Below are 19927 nucleotides of genomic sequence, written 5' to 3' on the forward strand. Positions count from 1 at the left end.
CCTTTTGGGACCTTCTGACAAGCAAAGTCAATGGGGAAGCCCGATTCATTTAACAACCGTGCAACTTAACAGCCGCAATGATTCACTTAAAACAACTGTGGCAAGAAAGGTCGTAAAGCAGGGCAGGACTCATTGAACAAATGTCTCACTTAGCAACAGAAATTTTGGGCTCAATTGTGGTCGTAAGTCGAGGACTACCTGTATCCATTTGTATTCCTTTTGTAAGGAACATAGGAGAACAAACCCATCAGGACAAGACCCAGCAGTCCATCAACATTTGAAAGACAAAGGCCACTCTGAGCATGGGGTTGGACTAGATGACTTACAGGGTCCCTTCCAACTCTGTTATTCTACTCTACTCTATTTTTTGAAGACATCAAAGTCCACCTTTTGGACAGAGAGGACCACTGGTTTGAAAGAGAGGCCAAAGAGGCCATCTATGTCCAAACTGAACAGCTGTCCCTCAACAGAGGGTGGAGGGATACGACATCATCCATCTCCAGTCTACAACACAGTCCTTTCAGCAGTTCCAAGAAGGCTCCACAGCCATTTAATTGAAGTCTGTCCAATGAAAAGAAGGACTAGAGGTGGCATGATAGCAGTGTTCCAATATTTGAGGGGCTCCTACTAAGACAAGGGGGTCAAACTATTTTCCAAAGCACCAAAAGACAAGACAAAAAACAATGGATGAAAACTAACCAAGGGAGAGAAGCAACTGTTGTGGTCCGCCGGTAGCCTGCGGAGCTGGCAGCAGAGTCGGACAGCGATGAGGCTGAGGAAGAACATGGGCCAGTCCTGGAGGCTGGGGAAGGCCCGGATGAGGGCTCTGCGTCGGAGGCAGAGATGGGGCCAGGGCCATCGGGGAGTGATGTGCGGACTCCAGAGGCTGACAGTAGAGAGGCAAAGGAACAGAAGGAGCCTGTTCCTAATGCACGCATGAGAAGAGCTGCCAGAAGGCAAGAGCAGCTAAAGCAAAAGAGACAACTCGGGAGTAAGGCCAAGAGATGATTGGCCCCTCCCATAAGGCTTAAAAAAGACCAGCAACCTAGAATTTTAAAAATTCCTAACAGTGAGAACAATCAACCAGTGGAACACCTTGCCTCCAGAAGTTGTGGGTGCTCCAACACTGGAAGTGTTTAAGAAGAGACTGAACAGCCATTTACCTGAAATGGTATAGGGTTTCCTGTTCGATCAGGAGGTAAGACTAAAAGACCTCCAAGGTCCCTTCCAACTCTTATTATTTGATGTTCTATTTCAACTCTTCAGCTAACCCCAAGGGCCCAGATATTTATTTATTTGTTTGTTTGTTTATTGGTTCGATTTATATGCCGCCCTTCTCCGGAGACTCAGGGCGGCTTACAATACGTTAAGCAATAGCGTTCATACTTTTGTATATACCTGCTTAGTAGGGCTTTTGGCCCCCCCCAAGCGGTGTTCTTTTTTATACAAAGTCAGCTTATTGCCCCCACAATCCGGGTCCTCATTTTACCTACCTCGGAAGGATGGAAGGCTGAGTCAACCTTGAGCCTGGTGAGATTAGAACTTGCAGTAATTGCAGGCAGCTGGTGTTACTTAACAGTGTTTTAGTCTGCTGTGCCACCAAGGCTCAAGATAAACCTCCAAGTGGCCTCAACGATTCTCAGAGAGAGTACTAACGACCAGATGACTGCAAGGAATATAAATCCTTCTATCCTCCACCATTAAGTCAGAGCTGAAGAAGCTTCTTGGATGAGAAGCGAAATGTCTTCAACGGAAAACCAAGCAAGTCCAGTTGCCTTTTGAAAAAGCCGCTTTGGAACAACCATTTATTTTTTATTTATTTATTTAGTTTGTCAAACATGTATGAGATAACAGGAATAAGTATAAACATGGATATGAATACAAGAAATGGGTACTAATAAATGGGGACAGTAGGACAGGGACGTCCGGTAGGCACGCTGCTGCGCTGGTGCATGCCCCTTACAGAAAGGGGTGAGGTCAACAATAGTCAGTTTAAGGTTAAAGTTATGAGGGTTTGAGGATGTAACCACAGAGTCAGGTAGTGCATTCCAGGCATTGACTACTCTGTTGCTGAAGTCGTATTTTCTGCAATCGAGTTTGGAGTGGTTTACCTTGAGTTTGTATCTGTTGTGCGCTCGTGTATTATTGCAGTTGAAGCTGAAGTAGTCATTGACAGGTAGGACGTTGTGGCAGATAATTTTGTATACTACGCTTAGGTCTACGCGGTGTAATTCTAAGTTGTCCAAGCCCAAAATTTCAAGTCTGGTGGCATAATACGGTTACGAGTATAGAGTGGAGGACTCTTCTTGTGAAATATCTCTGGACTCGTTCGATTGTATTAATGTCCGATATGCAGTGCGGGTTCCAGACAGATGAGCTGTATTCAAGAATTGGTCTGGCAAAGGTTTTGTATGCCCTAGTTTGTAGTACAATGTTACCCGGAGAAGAAGTTTCGCAAGATTAGGTTAACAACTCTTAATGCCTTTTTGGCAATGCTGTTACAGTGAGCTTTGGCGCTTAGATCGTTTGAAATGAGTACTCCAAGGTCCTTGACTGTGACCTGAATGACCTGGCTGACTGAGAATCTCCACAGAAATTACAAAAAGAATACTTGTATGACCACAGAATTACTTATTTTTGCATTTATTACTCAGTTGCCTGGCAAAGCATATTTATTAACCCCAGCTGGGTTTGAGAGCGTGGCATGATATAGTAAAATAATACTTTCAGCCTAACCTACCCGATAGTTATTGGAGAGAACAACGGAAGAGGGGGCATTTTGCAAACCATCTGGAGCTCCTGTAGAAAAAGGTAGAGCAGAAATGTAGCCCCCCCCCCAAAAAAAAGAAAGAAAGAAAGAAACGAAATGAATATGAGTGTTACCCAGATTTGGGTTTGAAGCATTCTAGAATTACAGATTTTACTTCGTCCTGCTTCACAGCCGCATCTTCTCCAGGGAAGTCCCCAGGAGCTACAGTTCTGATGCTAACACTAGTAATCTTCAATAAGCAATTGTGATTTCCGTATCCATCAAAACTAAGCAGAGGAAAAAGGACCGTCTATAATGGCAGTCTCTTTGTCTGACCAGCTAGGTTCCACACGGTTACTGGGTGTAGAGTATCCTGCCTAAACAGGGAGTTGGGCTAGAAGATCTTCAAAGACCCTTCCAATTCTGTTACCCTATCCTATCCTATCCTATCCTATCCTATCCTGTCCTGTCCTGTCCTGTCCTATTCTGTCCTATTCTATTCTAGTTGGAAGTCTCCAGTTTGAACCCTCCATTCACCAGCAGATAGCCAAGTAATTCAGCATTATAAATGGGACGATAGGACAAGAAACAATGGATGGAAACTAACTAACCAAGGAGAGAAGCAAGCTAGAACTAAGGAGAAACTTCCTCATAGTGAGAACAATTAACCAGTGGAACAAATGTCCTCCAGAAGTTGTGGGAGAACCAACACTGGAGGTTTTTAAGAAGAGATTGGACAACCATTTCTCTGGTATAGGGTCTCCTGCTTGAGCAGGGGTCGGACTAGAAGACCTCCAAAGTCCCTTCCAACTCTGTTATTCAGTTATAAGAGATAATCTTTGACTCAACGACCACATTTCCACTGTTAAGAAAGAGAGTTGTGACGTGCGTAATGGCTCATTTTACAACCTTTCTTGTCACAGATATTAAATGAATCACTGCAGTAGTTAAGTTAGTAATATGGTCATTAAGCGAATCTAGCTCCTCCGTCCTGCTTGTCAGAAGGTCTGCAACCGACATAAATATGAGTCAGTTGCCATGAATCTGAAAGTTGATGACGCTGACCACGGGGTGGGAGGCGACAATGGTCAGAAATTGTGAAGTAGGTCATCATTCACATTTTTCAGGACCGTTGTCATTTCAAACCGTCACAAAATGAATGCTTGTAAGTTGAGGGCTATCTGTAAAATATAGAATATAAACTCCTAGGGCTGGAAGGGACTTCAGAGGTCTTCTAGTCCAACCCTCTGCTCAAGGCAGGAGACTTTATGCCATCCCAGTCAAATGGTTGCCCGGCCTATTGTCCCATCTCAGTGGGTCTGTCAGCACTTCAAGCTGCATTTACTCTAGTGCTGACATAAGAAGGAGAAGCGGAGGCGTCTGGAAAGGGATGTTTGACTTTTCACCTACTTATTTTCCCTGGAGATAATATCCCCTAGGAGATGGGATGGGAGGGGGGAAATTCCTTTGAGCTGGAGCAGTAGATTAGGGGTAGAGTGACTTGGAAGATGGCCAATGAGTGCAGAGGAGTGGGGAATGGAAAGGGAGGGTTTTGGGTCTGGAAGTCAGTGTTGGCTACGATGGAGTTAGAATGTCGTGCTTAATAAATGGGAGTTTTTTTCATCAAAGACTTTGTTTGAAATGCAATTTATTTGAGACAACCTCGAAACCTGACAGGGTCATTGGCAGAACCTCGTTTTTGGGAACATCTGTGCTTCTCCCACAACTGTTTGACCTCCAGTCTGAGACCCTCACCTCCACAGACAATCTCCTTGTGTCCGTTTCACCTTCTGGGACTGCCATTCTTCAACCTCCCTCTGTTTCTTCACACCTTGTGGTGGCTTTCAGAATCAGACTTTTTTGTTCATGATGATGATGATGATGATGATGATGATGTAACCTAGTTGGGTCATGAAACTTCTGCAAGAAAACAACCAACCAAGGACCCCACAGTTGTCGTCTTCCTCCCCCTCCTCCTCCATCTCTCTGCAAACCCCTCTCCCTTCTAGCACTGATGATATTACCTAGTTGGGTCATGAAACTTTTGCAGGAAAACACGAAGGACCCACAGTTCTCCTCCTCCTCCTCCTCCTCTCTGCAAACCCCACTCCCTTTTAGCACTGATGATGTTACCTTGTTGGGTGATGAAACGTCTACAAGAAAGCAACCAAGCTCAGAGGGCACGAAGGACCCCACAGTTCAACCCTGCATTACAAATAATTCTCTTCTATTGCTTTCGTGTTATTAAACTGGCAGGGGAATTCCTTGGGATCATGGGGGAGACTAATTTCAAGTGGCCCGTGCCCTCATGTTCCACCTCCATACTTCCTCGAGCACATCTGACTGGCAGTCCCTCTCAAGAGTAAGCCTGAAAACAGGAACCGACCCTTGCAAGTCCTCTTGCAACAGGTTTGGGTCTTCCAGCTTGTCCTTCTCCTCACTTTCCCCCAGTTTCAAACAATGTGGTCTCAGCAGGCTGAACCCCCAGTTTTTTCTGGTCACGAGGCCCTGAGGCTGGCACAATGGCCAACATCTGTGATGAAACATCCATCTCATGAGGGGTCCTTGGTGCTCTCTCTTTTTTTTTCCCCCGAATCACTTTTTTTTATTTTAAAACAAAAATAAAACATAAAAACATCATCATTCCAAATAATTACAGACAGTGTATCGATCGGTTAACATCCTTTTGTGCTCCCTCTTCTCTTCAAAATATCACTATACATCCAAAGTTTATTTTCATAAAAAAAATATTAATTTATCTCAACATCCACATATTATATATTTATCTCCATGTTTTATTGTCCATCCATTGATAAAATAAATCCCATATCAAGTAATATTGTTTATCTTCCTGGTCTCTTATTTGAAATGTCAATTTACTCATTTCAGCACAGTCCAGCATTTTCTCAATAATTTCTTCATCAGTAAGTGTCTTTTCTCCTTTCCAATTTTTAGCAAATACAATTCTAGCCGCCGTTAAAAGATTCACAATTAAATATTGCTCTCTGAGCTTGGTGCTTTTCTTACAGACGTTGCATTACCCAAACTGGACTGATAATGTTATCTAGTTTGGTAATGAAACGTCTGCAAGAAAACCACCAAGCTCAGAGAGCACCAGGGACCCCTCATGTCAACCCTGAGCTTCAAATATTCTCCTTTATTAGTGCATCCATCTCAGGATGCTCTTCACTTTTTTATATGGGCCAAAGGTTTTGGAAGGGGGTGGATGATGTGTTAAAGGTTTTTTCACTTCTGCCAGCAGTGTCATCTGATGTTCATGTGGGGGATGAAGCATCCAACTCTCCTTTAGAAGGAATTTGCTTACATGCTGGTTGAATGGTACCGATAAAGGGGAATATTTGTAGCTTAGGGTTGAAATGTGAGTCCTTGGTGCTCTCTGAGCTTGGTGGTTTTCTTGCAGACGTTTCAAGACCCAACAAGGTAATGTCATCAATGCTAGAAGGGAATGGAGTTTGGGAAAAGGAGGAGGACTGTGGGAACCTTGGTGGTCTCTGAACTTGGATGCTTTCTTGCACGCATTTCATGACCCAATGTGATGGTAACATCATCAGCACCTCTGATGATGTTACCTAGTTTGGCTATGAAACGTCTACAAGGAATAACCAAGATCAAGTTAGGAATTGGCAGACTTTGCCTTCCAATACAGGTTAGCCTTCGACTATTATTATTATTATTGATCATCGCACAGTTCAGCCAGATGTTCAGACTGGGTTTGGCATTTTTGTCTACCTATCGAGTCCTTACCGAGGACCCGAGATAGGCAAATCTGGATGTTTGATGGTGTTACAGATACCATTGCAGGATGGAAGCTGTTCCAAGGAAAGCCGCCTTCTGCAATTGACTGATGAGGATTTTGTCAATGCCAATGGTGTTCAAGTGCTGCTCCAGTTGTTTTGTACCCAAGGCACCTATGATTATTGGTACCATCCTTGCTTGCCTTTGCCACAGTCGTTCTATTTCTATTTGTAGGTCTTTGTATTTTGTTATCTTCTCCAGTTTTTTTCTCTTCTCTTCTGCTGTCTCCAGGCGCTGCCACATCCACTATCCAGACTTTTTTGCCTTTCTTATCAACAACTGTTAAGTCCAGGGTGTTATGTAGCAGGTGCCTGTCTGTCTGAATTTTGAAGTCCCAGAGCAATTTAACTTCTTCATTTTCTATGACTTTTACTATTTCATGGTCCCACCAGTTCTTGCTTACAGGCAAATGATATTTCTTGCAGATCTTCCAATGCACCATTGTTGCTACTTTGTCATGCCGCTGCTCGTAGTCGGTCTCTGCGATCTTCTTGCAGCAGCTTATCAGGTGGTCCACTGTTTCTTCAGCTTCTTTGCATGGGCGGCACTTACTGTCTGTTGCTGCCTTCTCAATTCTGGCTTTGTACATACATTTGTCCTTAAGGCTTGGTTTTGTGCAGCCAGAATTAATCCCTCAGTCTCTTTCTTTAACTTTCCTGCTCTTAGCCATTGCCAGGTCTTGTTATACTACTACTACTACTACTACTACTACTACTACTACTACTACTATTATTATTATTATTATTATTATTATTATTATTATTATTATTATTATTATTATTAATCATATTATTATATACTTTATTCATTAAACAGGAAACTCAGTCAACTGAACATTCAAAAATGCATCACAAATACCATTGACTGATGCTAATGGTTGATAGGGGTTGCTGCCAGCATCCTAGGTATCAACCAAGTACCTTTTTAAGATGTACGATGCTCCAAGTAGCGCAATTTTTTGCAATTCCACTGTTGTTGTTGTTGTTATCCGTTGCTTTGCATGTACACTAGTGTTTCAGTACTGGGGACAAATTCTATTTTAGTCTATTTTCAGTATTCTAAGACCACATTTAGAATCCTGCATCCAGTTTTGGTCACCCTATTATAAAAAAGATGTAAGGCTCTAGAAAGAGTGTAAAGAAGAGCAACAAAAATGATTAGGACATTAAAACAAATGAAGAACAGTTGCAGGAATTGGGTTTGTCTAGTTTGATGAAAAGAAGGACTAGGGCATGGTAGCTGTGTTCCAATATTTGAAGGACTGCCACGAAGAAGAGGGGCTGTCAAACTATTATCCAAAGCACCAGAAGGCAGAACAAGGAGCAATGGATGGAAACTAATCAAGGAGAGAAGCAACTTAGAAATAAGGAGAAATCTCCTGATAGTTAGAACAATTAATCAGTGGAACAATTTGCCTCCGGAAGTTCTGGGTACTCCATCACTGGAGGTTTTTAAGTAGAGATTGGGCAGCCATTTGTCTGAAAATGGGATAGTGTTTCCTGCTTTTGCAGGGGGTTGGACTAGAAGACCTCCAAGGTCCCTTCTGATTCTGTTATTCTGTTCTATTCTATTCCTTGCCCGTCTAAATCCCACTTGGCCAAATAAAATATTCAATTCAATTGTTTGCAGCAGCCCAGAGTTGCTGGTTTGAGACAGATGGCTCTATAAATTGATTGAACGATCGAATGATTGAATGAAGAAATGAATGAATGAAATTCATACCCAGAAGTGGGTAACCCCCTTACAAAAACTGCCTCAATCTGCCAAATGTTGTTTTTCTCGGTCTTAAGATCGTGCTATCATATTTCAACACAAAGCAGTAAATTTACTGATAGGTGTCAAAAACTCCTCAGCCTCCATAATACCACATGTGAACCACAATTTTCTTTCAGAGTCATAAAATAAGTTGGGCTTGTTCCTGACTCAGGAAAAAATATATCCTCTACTCTTATCTTAAGCCCTGATTTATTGTAACCTTTTTACTGACTCCACCACAACTGGACTGGACTGGACTGGACTGGACTGGACTAGAATAGAATAGAATAGAATAGAATAGAATAGAATAGAATAGAATAGAATAGAATAGAATAGAATAGAATAGAATAGAATCAGGAAGAAGAGGAGGAGGAGGAGGAGGAAGAAGAAGAAGAAGGGGAAGGGGAAGGGGAAGGGGAGAAGAGAAAATAATAGAGTAGAATAGAATAGAATAGAATAGAATAGAATCAGGAAGAAGAGGAGGAGGAGGAGGAGGAGGAAGAAGAAGAAGAAGGGGAAGGGGAAGGGGAAGGGGAGAAGAGAAAATAATAGAGTAGAGTAGAATAGAATAGAATAGAATAGAATAAGGAAGAAGAGGAGGAAGAAGAAGAAGGGGAAGGGGAAGGGGAGAAGAGAAAATAATAGAGTAGAATAGAATAGAATAGAATCAGGAAGAAGAGGAGGAGGAAGAAGAAGGGGAAGGGGAAGGGGAAAAGAGAAAATAATAGAGTAGAATAGAATAGAATAGAATAGAATCAGGAAGAAGAGGAGGAGGAAGAAGAAGGGGAAGGGGAAGGGGAAGGGGAGAATAGAATAGAATAGAATAGAATAGAATAGAATAGAATAGAATAGAATAGAATAAGGAAGAAGAGGAGGAGGAAGAAGAAGAAGGGGAAGGGGAAAAGAGAAAATAATAGAGTAGAATAGAATAAGGAAGAAGAAGAGGAGGAGGAAGAAGAAGAAGAAAAGAAGAAGAAGGGGGGAAGGGGAAGGGGAGAAGAGAAAATAACAGAACAGAATAGAATAGAATCAGGAAGAAGAGGAGGAGGAAGAAGAAGAAGGGGAGAAGGGGAGAAGAGAAAATAACAATAGAATAGAATAGAATAGAATAGAATAGAATAGAATAACAGGAGTTGGAAGGGACCTTGGAGGTCTTCTAGTCCAACTCCTTACTTAGGCAGGAAACCCTACACCACTTCAGACAAATGGTTATCCAACATCATCTTAAAAACTTCCAGTGTTGGAGCATTCGGAACTTCTGGAGGCAAGTAGTTCCACTGATTAATTATTCTCACTGTCAGGAAATTTCTCCTTAGTTCCAGGTGGCCTTACATAAAGCATTAACCAGGAAGTTCCACTTATGATCTGTGGTTGGGGAGGGGGCGTTTACACATAAACCAGCTTGTTTTTATTTCATTTCAACATTAAATCCAAGAACTCCCGCCCACCCATGCGTGACACATGACACATTCGCAGCAGGGACGATTAAAAATAAATCCCGCAGACTCAACTGTGTCTGGGAGGGGGGGCAGGTTATTTCGAAATCCCACAATTTGGTTAAGAAAAGCATTTTGGAAAGTAGTAATATCGGGGACCCTCCATGGCTGGAAATCAAGACAACCTCGTATTATATTACCTGGCTGAAAGCGAGTGGATAGATAGCAACCCCATCCAAGTGCCTAAAGGGCTACCTGAGATCAAAATAATATTTTTTTTAAAATTGCATCATTTTCAATTAATTGGATTACACAATTAACTGAACTTCAGAGTTTGCAGAAAGCACTCAGATTCCCCCCGCGAGTCTAAACCCCAAACCCAGCCATGATTTTAGCCCCCCCCCCCCTCCGCCTTTCATTAACCTGGTTTAAATGCCTGTAAGCCCGTCTCAGCTTAACCTACCTCGCAGGGTGGTTGTTACCCAAGGTGGGTAGGGGGTGGGAGAAAAATGAGACCTCGCAGGGTTACGCGCAAGCCCCTCGGACGCGTGCGAGGTCGATCAGGAAAACCCAATAGATCCAACCGTTAGGAAGAGAGAGAGAGAGAGAGATCGCTTCTGATCCAAGATCAGAAGCGCGGTGGAAGGGGTCGAAAGCGCGCGGGGATGGATGGATGGATGGATGGATGGATGGATGGATGGATGGATGGATGGAGCCCACCGGGGAAAGCGACCAGGCGAGGCTTGCTGAGCTTCCGAGGATCCCACGAGGCTGCGCCGGAGACTGGATCCAGCAGGGGCTCGACTCGATCTCCTTGGAGGTGGTGATGGGGGGGAGGTCCATTCCTATTCAATTCAAACCTGTGTACTATGATAGAGGTCTCTAACCTTGGCAACTGTAAGACTTGTGGACTTCAACTCCCAGTGGAACTCTGGGAGTTGAAGTCCACAAGTCTTAAAGTTGCCAAGGTTAGAGACCCTGTACTATGAGATTGGCTGAGCCTCCCTTCCTGCACCACTGCCCCCAAACACACAATACAAAGCTGGCTGAGGAACTCTGGGAGCTGAAGTCCACAAGTCTTACAGTTCCCATGGTTAGAGACCCTGTACTATGAGATTGGCTGAGCCTCCCTTCCTGCACCACTGCCCCCAAACACACAATACAAAGCTGGCTGAGGAACTCTGGGAGCTGAAGTCCACAAGTCTTACAGTTCCCATGGTTAGAGACCCTGTACTATGAGATTGGCTGAGCCTCCCTTCCTGCACCACTGCCCCCATACACACAATACAAAGCTGGCTGAGGAACTCTGGGAGCTGAAGTCCACAAGTCTTACAGTTCCCATGGTTAGAGACCCTGTACTATGAGATTGGCTGAGCCTCCCTTCCTGCACCACCAACCCCAATACACACAATACAACTCACAGTGAAAGACACCCCCCACCCAAAAAAAAAAATCCCTATCCCAGTGAATCCTGCTAACAAACCCCCAATCCTATTGCACCACGTGTGAACTGATCCCACGTGGCGTCGGTCCCCGCGTGTCCCAATCGTACTATATATTGTGGTAAAGTGATTTCCCATCCAGCATTTCCCTGACAGCCCAGGGATAAAAAAAAAAAAACTCTCCTTCAGCCTGTTGTTTGTGCGGCTTCTCTAGTTCCTTTCCCGGTGGCAGGAAAATGAAGCTGGTCTGATCCGGGTGGGAGTCCCCTAAGTATTCCCCTCACTCTTCTAAGGCAGAGCCTTAGCTCGTACCAGCCTGCAATGCGCTTTCTATGATGGCCAGTGGGCGTTGCGGGGGTGGGCGTGCACGGCGATATAAGATCCAGGACCGGGCAGCGATGAAGCAGGACCAGCAACCGAGGCGGCGCTTGAAAGGTAACCGCCGTAGAGGGGAGGGGAAGGTAGCAAAGGGCTGGATCCCGGGGCTGCTCTCAAACCAGAGGCAACGGGAGACGGCCGGGCGTTGTGCCAATCCGGGTCCCGGGGAGGAGAAAACTCTGCCATCTGCTTCCCACCCACCCCCATCGGACGCCAAAAAGTTTTCTAAGATAACTTTTTAGGACATGATGGTTATGGTTGTAACCTGTCAGAGATTCCCTCCCCCCCGCCCAATAGAGCAGGAATTGGGTAACTAAGAGGGGAAGGATGAAAGGCAGAAAAAAGTAGAGAAAGAACAAAGCCCCAAGTGCAGAAAGGAAGAAGAAGAAGAAAAGAAACGAGTTTTGGGGTTCTTCTACAAAATTTAGTTCTACTTTAAAGTAGCCCCTTCTTCTAAGGTTACAAGCTGAACTTTTATTTTTTTTCTGTGAGCTGCTATTTTAATGTATGTATGAATGTATATATGTGTGTGTGTGTGTGTGTATACTGCTCAAAAAACTAAAGGGAACACAAGCAGAAGACACCCGAGATCTGAATGAATGAAATAGCCTTATTAAATACTTTGTTCTTTACATAACAGTAGTTTATACACTGCTCAAACAACTAAAGGGAACACAAAACTACTGTATGTAATGAACAAAGTATTTAATAAGGCTATTTCATTCATTCAGATCTCGGATGTCTTTTGCTTGTGTTCCCTTTAGTTTTTTGAGCAGTGTATATATATATATATATACGTATGTGTGTATGTGTGTGTGTATATATATATATATTTGTATTTATGTATGTATATATTGTGTTTGTATATGCGTGTGTATAATCTGTAATCTGTAATATAATAGGATATAGAATCTAATACATGATATACACTGCTCAAAAAAATAAACACAAGCAGAAGACATCCAAGATCTGAATGAATGAAATAGCCTTATTAAATACTTTGTTCGTTACATACAGTAGTTTTGTGTTCCCTTTAGTTGTTTGAGCAGTGTATAAACTACTGTTATGTAAAGAACAAAGTATTTAATAAGGCTATTTCATTCATTCAGATCTCGGGTGACTTCTGCTTGTGTTCCCTTTATTTTTTTGAGCAGTATATATTATATAATGTATATCTATCCATCCATCCATTCTTATCTATCTATCTATCTATCTATCTATACATACATACATACATACATACATACATACATACATACACACACAATCAGAATCCCATTTTTTCCCCACCTCATGCAAAATGTCCTAAAGGGCTTTCCAATGTTAAAAAATAATTGATAATCTTTCATCAATAGGGTAATTATAATCAAAATAACCAATCATAGGGTTTCCTGCCTGATCAGGAGATTGGACTAGAAGACCTCCAATGTCCCATCCAACTGTGTTAATCTGTTATTTTGTTTTCTCTACGGATGCCTTTTGGGCATCTCAGCCAGATCTACCCTCTTCTGGATCCCCTCTTCTATTCCACCCACCTTCCCCTCCATGCCTTGACTTTGATGCCTCCCCCAAACCCTCCCGAGGTTGCCAGGGAACTCTTTTGATTTGCAGCCCACTAGAAGGTTGAAGTGATCCTCAGAGATGAGAAGGGGAGAAGAAATCTGAAAGAAGGAAGGCCCTTTTCCAGCTAACCAACATGGTTGAAAAATTTAGCCAGACGCACTTCAGTTCTTGAGATGGATGAGGTGGCTAGGATGATGGATTTAAATGGAGATGAGATAGGGGGAGAGAAATAGAAATAGAAATAGAAATAGAAATAGAAATAGAAATAGAAATAGAAATAGAAATACTGAGCCACCAGGGGCTGGTGGCTCAGCAGACTGATAGCATTGTGATTAACACCAGCTGTCTGCAATTACTGTAAATTTGAATCTCACCAGGCTCAAGGTTGACTCAGCCTTCCATCCTTTCTAAGGTAGGTAAATTGAGGACCCAGTTTGTGGGGGCAATAAGCTGACTTTGTATAAATATACAAAAGTATGAAGGTTATTGCTTAATGCATTGTAAGCCACCCGGAGTCTCTGGAGAAGGGTGGCATATAAATCAAATTTTTTAAAAAAAATAGAAATAGAAATAGAAATAGAATAGTTGGAAGGGACCTTGGAGATCTTCTAGTCCAACCCCCTGCTCAGGCAGGAAACCCTATACCATTTCAGGCAAATGGTTGTCCAATCTCTTCTTAAAACCTCCAGTGTTGGAGCATCCACAACTTCTGGAGGCAAGCTGTTCCACTGGTTAATTGTTCTCACTGTCAGGAAGCTTCTCCTTAGTTCTAAGTTGCTTCTCTCCTTGATTAGTTTCCACCCATTGCTTCTTGTCTTGCCCTCAGGTGCTTTGGAGAAGAGCTTGACTTCCTCTTCCTTGTGGCAGCCCCTGAGATACTGGAAGGCTGCTATCGTGTCACCCCTCGTGCTGCTTTTCATTAAACAAGGAAGGAAGGAGAAGAGGTGAGGATGATGCAGACCTGAATGAATGTGGGAGTCAGATGACAAGGATCATTATGAACAGAAACTGATATTTCTTACTTGCAAATTGTTTCAATTCTGTTTCTTAAGCTAGGCTTTTATGTGTGTCATTATGTGGATTTTTTTTTAATGTCATTGGTAACTGCCCAGAGCCACTTAGGTGAGAGGAGCAGAGTAGAGATTTACCAAATAAATTCAGTCAATGAAAAGTACATTTGATGGACCCCAATTTTCAATCCAATAGTTTCCCCCAGGAGAAAAAAAAAAGAGGTTTGTGGGTTGGTTAATTTCTTGCAGATGTTTCATGGTCCAACTAGGTAATATCATCAGTGCTGGAAATGAGGGAGGTTTGCAGAGAGAAAGAGGAGGAGGAGGAGGAGGACTGTAGGGTCCTTGATGCTCTCTAGGCTTAGTTGTTTCTTGTAGATGTTTCATGACCCAACTAGCTAACATCATCAGTGCTACAAGAGAGAGGGTTTTTTTTTTTTTTTTTTTAATTTGATTTATATGCCGCCCTTCTCCGAAGACTCAGGGCGGCTTACAATGTGCTCAGCAATAGCCTTCATCCTTTTGTATATTTTATACAAAGTCAGCTTATTGCCCCCACAAACTGGGTCCTCAATTTACCTACCTTAGAAAGGATGGAAGGCTGAGTCAACCTTGAGCCTTGGCGAGATTCGAACCCTGCAGTAATTGCAGCCAGCTGGTCTTAATAACCAGCTTAATAACAGGGTGCCTTAAACTCCTGTACTACCAAGGCTCTGCTACCAAGGGTTTGCTCTCTTGTTTATATACCAGTGGCTTGAATTGTCAATTTTGGAGGGAAACTGTCAAGGAACTACAGTACCAACTCAGACAAACAACCAAACAGTAAACGACAGCCTAATCAAGAAACTCCCAGCAACCGACAGGGCAAGCTATTTGAATATAAACAGAGAGCACACCCCACTCCCTTCTAGCACAGATAATGTTACCTAGTTGGGTCACGAAACGCCTGCAAGAAAAAACAAACAAACTCAGAGAGTACCAAGGACCTTACCATTCAAGGTTTAAATGGGTGCTTTTTTTAAACTCGAGGGCTGCTGCCTGCCTCTTGAATTTTCAACTACAAGAAAAATCAGGAATCTGAGTCCTTCCTTTGTTCATTGGCATAGAGTTGTTTTGAGGAAAAAATGCATAGGGAAAAGAGAAACAGAAAAGGGGAAATACATGTGGGGTCCTTGGTGCTCTCTGAGCTTGGTGGTTCATGCACTGATAATGTTACCTAGTTGGGTCATGAAACGTCTCCGAGAAAAACAGCCAAGCTCAGAGAGCCCCAAGGAGCCCTCATTTCAACCTGAACTACAAATATTCTTTTCTGTCGGAAATAAATGTTCTAACTAAATAAACCTCTTGGATTATCTCTCTTTTCATTGTGGCAATACTAATGATATGATTTACATGTATATGATATATAGAGAAGGCTGGTATTACTGAGAGGCTGATTAAAATCAGAAGAGTCCAGGAATACCTTCTCCTGCCTTCCATTGAAGACCTGTATATTTACTTTATTTATTTATTTTTATTTGATTTATATGCCGCCCTTCTCCGGAGACTCAGGGCGGCTTACAATGCGTTAAGCAATAACCTTCATACTTTTGTATATTTATACAAAGTCAGCTTATTGCCCCCACAATCCGGGTCCTCATTTTACCTACCTTAGAAAGGATGGAAGGCTGAGTCAACCTTGAGCCTGGTGAGATTTGAACTTGCAGTAATTGCAGGCAGCTGGTGTTAATAACAGTGCTTTAGTGTGCTGCGCCACCAGGGCTTTGGGGCAGAAGGAGGGCTGAGAAAATATCTACAGACCTCTCACATCCTGGACATAAACTGTTCCTCACAGTTAAAACAATTAATCAGTGGAATGGAAGTTGCCTCCAGAAGCTGTGGGTGCTCCATCACTGGAGGTTTTTAATAAGAGACTGGACAGCCATTTGTCTGAAACGGTATAGGGTTCCGTCTTCAGCGGGGGGTTGGACTAGAGGACCTCCAAGGCCCCTCCCAACCCTGTTATTCTGTTATTGCATGCAAAAAACAAGCAGACACAGGGACAGTTTTTTCCCTCCTGCCATCACTCTGCTGAACACCTAATCTTCACAGTATTGTTTTATGTCTCAGTATATTTATCCATGTTGTATGGCTGCAGTATTACTATTAGAACCGTGGTGGGACAGTGGTTAGAATGCAGCATTGCAGGCTAATTCTGTCGACTGACCAGCTTCCATCCTTCTGAAGTTGTTAAATTAAGGACCCAGATGGTTGGGGGCCCGTAGGCTGACTCTAAACCGCTTAGAGAGGGCTGTGAAGCACCGCGAAGCGGTATCTAAGTCTACGTGTTATTGCTATTATCCTTCTCATCTTCTCTACCACCTGTCTTATTGGTACCGTTATTGTGGTTATTACTACTCTGTTGTTTTGCATGTACACTGAGAGCTTCTGCACCAGAGACCAACGCCTTGTGTGTCTAACCAATTTCGTTGTATACATGATGTACAATGACAATAAAGGCTATACTAATCACACTTGGCCAAATAAAGAGTTCTGCTCTGTTCTACATATTCTGTTTTATTCTATTCCCTTTTCTGTTCTGTTCTATTCTGTTCTATTCTATTCTATTCTATTCTATTCTATTCTATTCTATTCTATTCTATTCTATTCTATTCTACTATATACTCTATACTCTATTCCCTGATCTGTTCCTTCTTTCCTTTCCTTTCCTTTTTAACTTTCCTTTCCTTTCCTTTCCCTTTCCCTTTCCCTTTCCCTTTCCTTTCCACTCTTCTCCTCTCCTCTCCTCTCCCCTTCCACCTCACCTCACCCACCCTACTCCACATCTCTCCCCTCCCCTCCCCTTCCAACTCACCCCACTCCCCTCCCCTCCCACTCCACTCTATTCATTTCCTCAGATGGGCAGAGTAGCTCACCCGATGTGAGGGGGAAGAGAGGGAAGTGCGGAGTGGTTTTGCTGATGGAAGACCGATGACCTCATGAGCCATTTCATATGTTCAGAACAGGCTGTTCTTGTGGAGAGCTTCCGAGACAGCCTAAAACCTTTGGATGAATGCAGATTCCACCATTTCTCGCTCAATGGTGCTGCAAAAGTCCAAAGTGCTCACCCATGGAAAGAACAGCCTCTTCCCTCTCTCTTGGGCTCCCTTCCACCTGATTTAAATCCTGCATATCAGCCAAGCCGTTTTGCAGGTGCAGCTCATGAAACCTTTGGCCTTTGAGCCACAGGGAGTCCTCCACTTACAACCGTTCGTTTAGTGACGGTTCAAAAACTTAACGGCACTGGAAAAAGCGACTTGTGACCATTTTTCACACTTATAACATTTGCAGCATCCCCACGGTCAGGTGATCAAAATTCAGACACTTGGCAACTGCCTCGTATTTATGACAGTTGCAGTGTCCCGGGTTCATGTGATCCCTTTTGCGACCTTCTGACCACAAATCCAGTGGGGGAAGCCAGATAACAATCGTGCTACTAACTTAAGAGCCGCAGTGATTCGCTAAACGACAGTGGCAAGGAAGGTTGCGAAACGGGGTAAAACCTATTTAACAACTGTCTCGCTTAGCAGCAGAAACTTGAGGGTGGGTCAATTCTGGGTTGTAAGTAGAGGACCACCTATAGTTGGGGGGGGAAATGCCTCTAAATTCCTGGGGATTTTTTTTTTTTTTGCTCCTCTCGCAGTGTTTACTATGATTGTGGTTTGTGGCAAATTCAGCTTTAGACTGGATCTGGGGTTTTTCTCTACCTATTGAATTCTTTCCAAAGATCTGGGATAGGCCGAGGTGGTTGTTCAGAGGTGTTGAAGGTGTCGCAGGCTGTTGGGCAGATGGAAACACCAACACCTGTGTTCTGACCCAGCTCCCCAAACACGACAAACCCTCTATATTTAAATCAATGATTCCTTTATTATGAGCACCAGCATCCCCGGCAAAGTTTCTCTCTCACCACAGGCTAACAAATCCAGCCGGCCAGGAGATAAATAGTTGACTGCCACACCTATTCATCTCTGCCCCCTGCCTTTTATCCCCAGAGCTAGGGTGGGGCTTCACTAGCAGCGGTGGCTCTTCCATCCCAAAGATCGGCCCATAGATTTCCATTGCTCTCCTCTCCTCTGCCTTCTGTGCATCCGCGCGTCAGGCACTGGACCCAGCTGTTCCTCCTCTTCCTCATCAGCCACCTCCAGACCTGGGGGCTGTTGACTCTCCATCAACACTCAACAAGTTCATGTTATTCAGTTAACAACTGTGGCAGGAAAGGTTGTAAAATGGGAGGAAACCTTCTTAACAACTGTCTCGCTCAGCAACCGAAATTTTGAGCTCCATTGTGATTGTAAATCACAGACTACCTGTGAAACAGGAGGAGGGGTGAGAGAGCGAACCTCAGTTTCCTTATTATAAATTCCAAAAGGGGAAACTGAATTTAGTTGCAACCACAATTGTCTGAGATAAGATGACGAGGCATTTTACATAATGTGGGTTGTGACAATTTTTTTTACGGGATGTTTGCCTGTAAGCGCAGTTTGAAAATTTTTGATGTAGCAGGAAACCTTCTTGCAAATCTTTTCCTGCTTTGAGAAAAAGGTTGTGTAGTGATAATTGTGCTTTCTTTTTCTTGCTCTCCTGCTCTAGAATTGTAACAAGAGGAAATTTCCGTTGTGTGAAGAATTTGCACAGCTACAAACCACCTTGAATTTCTGGGAAAGTGAATCGATTTGACGACCTTTTCAAGAAAATGCAAAATCTGTGCCAGGTAATAAATGTAAAAATAATATTTCCAATGTAGAGCGAATGAGCAGATGTTTAGGATAATGTTAAGTCTGGGGTACCATTCGCCGGTTGTAGCTAAATTGAGCAGGCATCTTCAGTGGAAATTTATCTTGAAATCGTGGGAGTGACGGCAACACGCAGGGTTGTAGGAATAGAAGAAAATGTTTATAGTTCAGGGTTGAGCTGTGAGGTCCTTGGTGCTCTCTAAGCTGGGTGGGTTTTTTTGCAGACATTTCATTACTTCATTAGATACTGAATGCAAATAGCAAACTAGATCCCAAACAAGGAATTATTAACTCAGACAAACAAAGGAACCACCAAGAAAACTCCCACAAACACTGGTATTAGAGGGGCTGCCACAGAGAGGAGGGGGTCAACCTGTTGTCCAAAGCCAGACAAGGAACGATGGATGGAAACTGATCAAGGAGAGATTCAACCTGGAAATAAGGAGAAATTTTCTGATAGTGAGAACAATCCACCAATGGAACAGAAGTTGCCTTTGGAAGTTGAGAGAGCTTCATCCCTGGAAGCTTTCAAGAAGAGACTGGACTGCCATCGGTCAGAAATGGTGTAGGGTCTCCTGCTTTGGGGGGGTTGGACTAGATGACCTACAAGGTCCCTTCCAACTCTATTAATGTGACTACTAAAGAGACTGGACAGCCACCTGTCTGAGATAGTATAGTGTTGCCTGCTTGAGTAACAGGTTGGACTAGAAGACCTCCAAAGTTCCTTCCAACTCTTGTTGTTCTATGATAGCTGAAGTCACTTCTATAAAAACCTTACTCCCTTCTAACACTGATGAGATTACCTAGTAGGGTAATGAAACATCTGCAAGAATGCATCTGCATCTCCCCCTCCCGGTCCTCCTCTTCCTCCTCCTCCTCTCTTGATTAAAGAACATTGAGCAGGGGAATTCTGGGAGTTGAAGTCCATAGATCTTAAAGTTATCGAAGTCAATAACCGTCTTGCTTAGCCGTGGGAATTTCGGGCTCCGTTGTGGTCGTGAGTCGA

The 19927-nt window shown here is 43.2% G+C and overlaps 1 protein-coding gene across 2 annotated transcripts in view; it reads left to right on the plus strand.

Moving 5' to 3' along the window:
- The first annotated feature begins 9076 nt into the window (after positions 1 to 9076).
- The window catches only part of TNFRSF6B (TNF receptor superfamily member 6b), a 29929-nt gene continuing 19078 nt past the window's right edge, over positions 9077 to 19927 (plus strand). For both annotated transcript variants that reach the window (XM_087890985.1, XM_087890986.1), the window contains exons 1-3: positions 9077 to 11633; positions 13966 to 14083; positions 18779 to 18899. In XM_087890985.1, the coding sequence (XP_087747111.1) occupies positions 18882 to 18899 (18 nt within the window). In that variant the 5' untranslated portion in view covers positions 9077 to 11633; positions 13966 to 14083; positions 18779 to 18881. The remainder of the gene's footprint in view (positions 11634 to 13965; positions 14084 to 18778; positions 18900 to 19927) is intronic.

This window comes from Pantherophis guttatus, chromosome 3 (assembly GCF_059756535.1).
Source record: "Pantherophis guttatus breed Tessera chromosome 3, ASM5975653v1, whole genome shotgun sequence".
Lineage (NCBI taxonomy): Eukaryota > Metazoa > Chordata > Lepidosauria > Squamata > Colubridae > Pantherophis > Pantherophis guttatus.